The sequence below is a fragment of the Gymnodraco acuticeps genome, unplaced genomic scaffold (assembly GCF_902827175.1).
Source record: "Gymnodraco acuticeps unplaced genomic scaffold, fGymAcu1.1, whole genome shotgun sequence".
NCBI classification, from domain to species: Eukaryota; Metazoa; Chordata; class Actinopteri; order Perciformes; family Bathydraconidae; genus Gymnodraco; species Gymnodraco acuticeps.
This window is the reverse complement of record NW_022992032.1, coordinates 436,903-441,870: the sequence shown is the minus strand read 5'-3', so window position 1 is coordinate 441,870 and position 4,968 is coordinate 436,903. Positions and strand designations below refer to the sequence as shown.

The window sequence follows — 4,968 nt, the reverse complement described above, 5'->3', positions numbered from 1 at the left end:
CAAAAAAGGACTGTATGTGATCCGTCCCGAGTTTTTATATTGAACTAGGGGAGAGGGAGGGCTGTGCATGCTCTTGTTGCTGTCAGACTAAAATAAGGGATGCCATTGGCTGGGGTGGCATAATTCCTACGAGGAGATTGGATAGCAAGTGCATCACTAGACAGATAGCATGGTTAAAAACAGCTGCAACACAGACAGAGGGGCAGCCGAAATCTACAACACCTGCAATAATGTAATAAGGGCAGACAAGCCAATTTCAATTTTTTCAAAGACATTTATTTTTTATTAGTTACCAGCAGCTTTCTTTCCAATTAAATTTGTGGCATTTGAACAACATTTCCAACTTAAACTTAACTGAGAAGAGGCACCGTCATGTGATTCAGGTAAGTGACAATGCCATTTAGTTCTTTTTCCTGCGAAAACTTTTGCGATGGGTTTTAATCAGCATAAGCCAGTCCTTGAGTAACGAGATCTGCCACAGAGAAGATGATATAGGGTGAGGGCATGGCAGGGGGAAAGGAGTGGCCCGCTGCTGCCGGCACACTTCTTGTTGCTGGATGTCCTGCACGACCATTCATTTCTTCTTGATGATCTTCTCTGCAGCCTTGGTTGTCTTTCCGGAAGCATCCTTGGTCACAACAGCCTTGATGACACCGACAGCCACTGTCTGTCTCATGTCACGGACGGCGAAACGACCTGGAATACAGGAGAGTCGACATTAGTAATGCATTGTGCACATAAACAGAATGTAGACTTCCTTTTTTACATTTTTCAGTTTGTATACAACAGGATTCCAAATACATACCGAGGGGAGGGTAGCTGGAGAAGGGCTCCACAACCATGGGCTTCTGTGGGATCATTTTGACAATGGCGGCGTCTCCTGACTTGACAAACTTGGGGCTATCCTCAATCTTCTTGCCAGAACGACGATCAATCTTTTCGATGAGCTCGGTGAACTTGCAGGCAATGTGAGCTGTGTGGCAATCCAGCACTGGTGCGTAACCTGCGTTGATCTGGCCAGGGTGGTTCAGGATGATGACCTGTGGACACATTTTCATTAGAGCTCTACCAAATAGAATATTTGTATCATTATTTGACCATCAAGCCATTGAAGTTAAATGCTAACCTGGGCGTTGAAGTTGTCGGCTCCCTTGGGTGGGTCGTTCTTGCTGTCGCCAGCCACGTATCCACGACGGATTTCCTTGACGGACACGTTCTTGATGTTGAAACCGACATTGTCACCGGGCATAGCCTCAGTCAGAGACTCGTGGTGCATCTCCACAGACTTCACCTCAGTGGTGAGCATAGCAGGTGCAAAGGTTACGACCATGCCGGGCTTCAGGAGACCGGTCTCAACACGACCCACGGGTACTGTTCCAATACCTGAGTAAAATAATTGGGTTAAGTCACCTAGCTTTAAGAGAAGTTATAACTTACAGCACTCCCTTTGCTAATAAAAAAGTTCCACTCATACCGCCGATTTTGTAGACGTCCTGCAGGGGCAGACGGAGGGGCTTGTCGGTGGGGCGGGACGGGGGCAGGATGGCATCGAGAGACTCCAGCAGAGTGACTCCATTGGCATTACCCTCCTTACGCTCAACCTTCCATCCCTTGAACCATGTCATCTGAGGACAGATTCAAAATAAACAATTAGTTCCAAGTCTAATCCACCCTGTACACAAGTCAGGCACCTTAAAGTAACATTTCTCACCTTTTCACTGGCTTCCAGCATGTTGTCTCCGTGCCATCCAGAGATGGGGACAAAGGGCACAGTTAAGGGGTTGTAGCCGATCTTCTTGATGTAAGTGCTCACTTCCTTGGCGATTTCTTCATAACGGGCCTGGCTGTAAGGGGGCTCGGTGGAGTCCATCTTGTTGACTCCTACGATGAGCTGCTTCACACCGAGGGTGAAAGCCAGCAGGGCGTGCTCACGGGTCTGGCCGTTCTTGGAGATACCGGCCTCAAACTCACCAACACCGGCAGCAACGATCAGCACAGCGCAGTCAGCCTAAAAATAAAATGTGATTTTAAGCTTGTATGTCGACAGAAGACGTATGGATCAAAACTAATCATATTAATATGATAACTTACCTGAGAGGTACCAGTGATCATGTTCTTGATGAAATCCCTGTGTCCAGGGGCATCAATGATGGTCACGTAGTACTTGGCAGTCTCAAACTTCCACAGAGCGATGTCGATGGTGATACCACGCTCACGCTCTGCCTTCAGTTTGTCCAACACCCAGGCGTACTTGAAGGAGCCCTTGCCCATCTATTGAAACGGGATTAATTGGCAAATATTAGATAGAATTCTTCAGCTTCTAGAAAACGGTCAATTGAAGAACATTTGCAAAATGTCAAGAATCGATCATCATATATTGTTTACTATAAATTGTTCTGCTACACAATGACATTTTTGAATATAGATACTCTGTTAAAATTAATGCATTTTTGGCAGTAGTGTTTAAGCCCATTATTATTTAAAAACACAAAACATTGTAACTTGTTATAAATGGTGTTCAGCACCAGGCTGTGTAAAATGCACAGTCATAAGCAATGCTACAGTTAAGCCACACCCCGTGCGTGCGCGCTCACGGTTCATTCTCGTGCCGGGAATGAGCGGCTCAGAGTGGGCATGCTGGCGCCGCCATCTTGGCTGTATAACGGTGTAAAAAAAATAGATATAGCCCAATTGCTTACCTCAGCGGCTTCCTTCTCGAACTTCTCGATGGTTCTCTTGTCGATTCCTCCGCATTTGTAGATCAAATGACCGGTGGAAGTGGACTTGCCGGAGTCGACATGGCCAATGACCACGATGTTGATGTGGAACTTTTCCTTTCCCATTGTTGTAGTTTCTGTCAAAAAACAAAATAACCAAGACCGTTAAGAAATGTATCAAGTGGAAGTGCGCCATCATTTATTAGCCTTGTTAATGCCAAATTAAAGGGCGGTAATGCTCCGTTAATGAACCATGATGACCCGGGCCCAGATTAATGTGAACACCCTTCAGGCAGTTTATTCAACTTCTTTTAAAAAGAAAACCCGACACGAACATTCAAATACATCACACATCATTCAAACCACTTAATATGCAATACGTTTATTGTTTTGTGTTAACGTCATTCTGTCCATGGTGTGGGCAGCTAGCAAGGGGCTATTGCTGCTAGGCCTCACTCGGCCACAAGCCCGACAGAGACACGTGTTACACTATGGGCCACGTCGTATTAAGTTACAAAGACTGCCAAATATTTAGAAGCTATTTTGCTAGGCCGCCTGACACTGGATAATAGTGCAGTTGTTAAATGAAGAGGGGGGGAAATAAATGCTATTACAGCATCCCCGGTTCTCCGCTTTCAAGTCCCCTCTTTGTTCCTTCCTCCACACTCGGTACACCCGCATTAACCGCCTTTGTTTCAACTTAATACAGGATCAAACCAAAACACGCTCAAACTAGAATACCCAGTTATAACGATCCTTTACATGTACCGGTAATTTCTTCACACAAAAAGCCACAGGTTTGAGTTAAGTTACATAACCGAAAAGACAACATTTTAAATAAAATAAAAACTCACATTTTCAGAGAGTAAACTCCTAGCTAAATCTAATCCCGCGATAAAACTATTAAAAGGCCTCAGTCAAAGTTGAACTTACCGGTGTTTCTGGGTTTACACGGCCAATGCTGCTGCCCCTCGCCAGGTAACAGAAAGAGAAGGAGAAAGGGTTGGACTCTGGGTTTTATACTGACTGGGAGGCGGCCTGACTTCGCGTCGCCCTCCTCCGCAAATCACACACATTCCTGCAAAAAACGTCAGCACGTCACCGGATGAACCGCATGAAACATGCATGATGACACTGTGCATATTGATGAAACTCACGATAACAGCGATACTCTAACTGTTACAGACATGTTAAATATATCGAAAACGGAGAGTACAATAACACACGTTGTCATGTTTATGGGTTATTTCACCCTCAACTTTTTGAGTTCATCCATCAGCTATTTCACAAGTTGTTTTTTACTTCCTAGTAGGACATTTTTCAACCATTGAGACAATATAAATACATTATTATTTAAAAAAACGGTGTAAATATAACACATAAAACATTTCTCTGCATATTGGGAAGTGATTTTTCATCATTAATATAAACAACAATAGGAACAAATAACAATGTCAGACCATAACAGCACATATTGTCAAGTTGAAGGGTTATTTTACTGGCAACTTGTTGAGTTCATCCATCAACTGTTTCATACGTTTTTATTGACTTCCTTTTATGACATTTTTCCACCATTAACACAATATGAATACATTATATATCATATTCTATTTACGTATATAGACTCCTTGCACTATTTTCTTTTTGTATTTTATCATGTTGCATAGTTGGAGGAGCTTGGGTCATAACATTTTCATTGCCATTTCTACATTGTAGCTTATGTGCATATAACATTAAAACCTTTGAATCTTATGTCATGCAAAAAAGATTATTAAAAAAAGCGGGTTGAAAACAATACCTTTTTCAAAATATAATACGATAACTGATCTTTTTTTAATAAAATATACTCCACGTTAAAAAGACACAAGACATAAAATATGTCTTCATGACATAGCCTTTATAAAGTTCAAGTTTGATTCAGGGATTTATAATTCAATTATTTTATGGTTTGTGTAAATATCATACATAAAACAGATAATTCTTTGAATATGGGGAAGTGATTTTCATAAATTAAAAAAATCAATTTCAGACCATAACACCACAGGGATTTGCCCCTGTCCCACTGTGATACTGGGACCAATCATCAGCCTGAGAGGATAATCTCAATCTGAATGAGATTTACATTCAAACAGAGCGAAGACCCAGAAAAGAGGAACTCATGCTGTTTTCAAGACCCCTTATCTTGCCAGTCATTTACATTAGGGGCCGACGCCTACACAACTGATTGACTTAAACATGTTGTTCGCGGGGT

General features: G+C 42.5%; 1 protein-coding gene across 1 annotated transcript; it reads right to left on the bottom strand.

Moving 5' to 3' along the window:
* Positions 1-254: 254 nt before the first annotated feature.
* On the bottom strand, positions 255-3,799 carry LOC117536672 (elongation factor 1-alpha). The gene is made up of 8 exons (XM_034201631.1): positions 3,651-3,799; positions 2,700-2,854; positions 2,092-2,271; positions 1,712-2,008; positions 1,475-1,625; positions 1,127-1,383; positions 806-1,040; positions 255-696 (listed from the first exon to the last, which is right to left on the bottom strand). The coding sequence occupies exons 2-8, from the start codon at positions 2,841-2,843 to the stop codon at positions 575-577; spliced, it is 1,386 nt and encodes a 461-aa protein (XP_034057522.1). The 5' UTR covers positions 2,844-2,854; positions 3,651-3,799; the 3' UTR covers positions 255-574.
* Between the last annotated feature and the right edge of the window lie 1,169 nt (positions 3,800-4,968).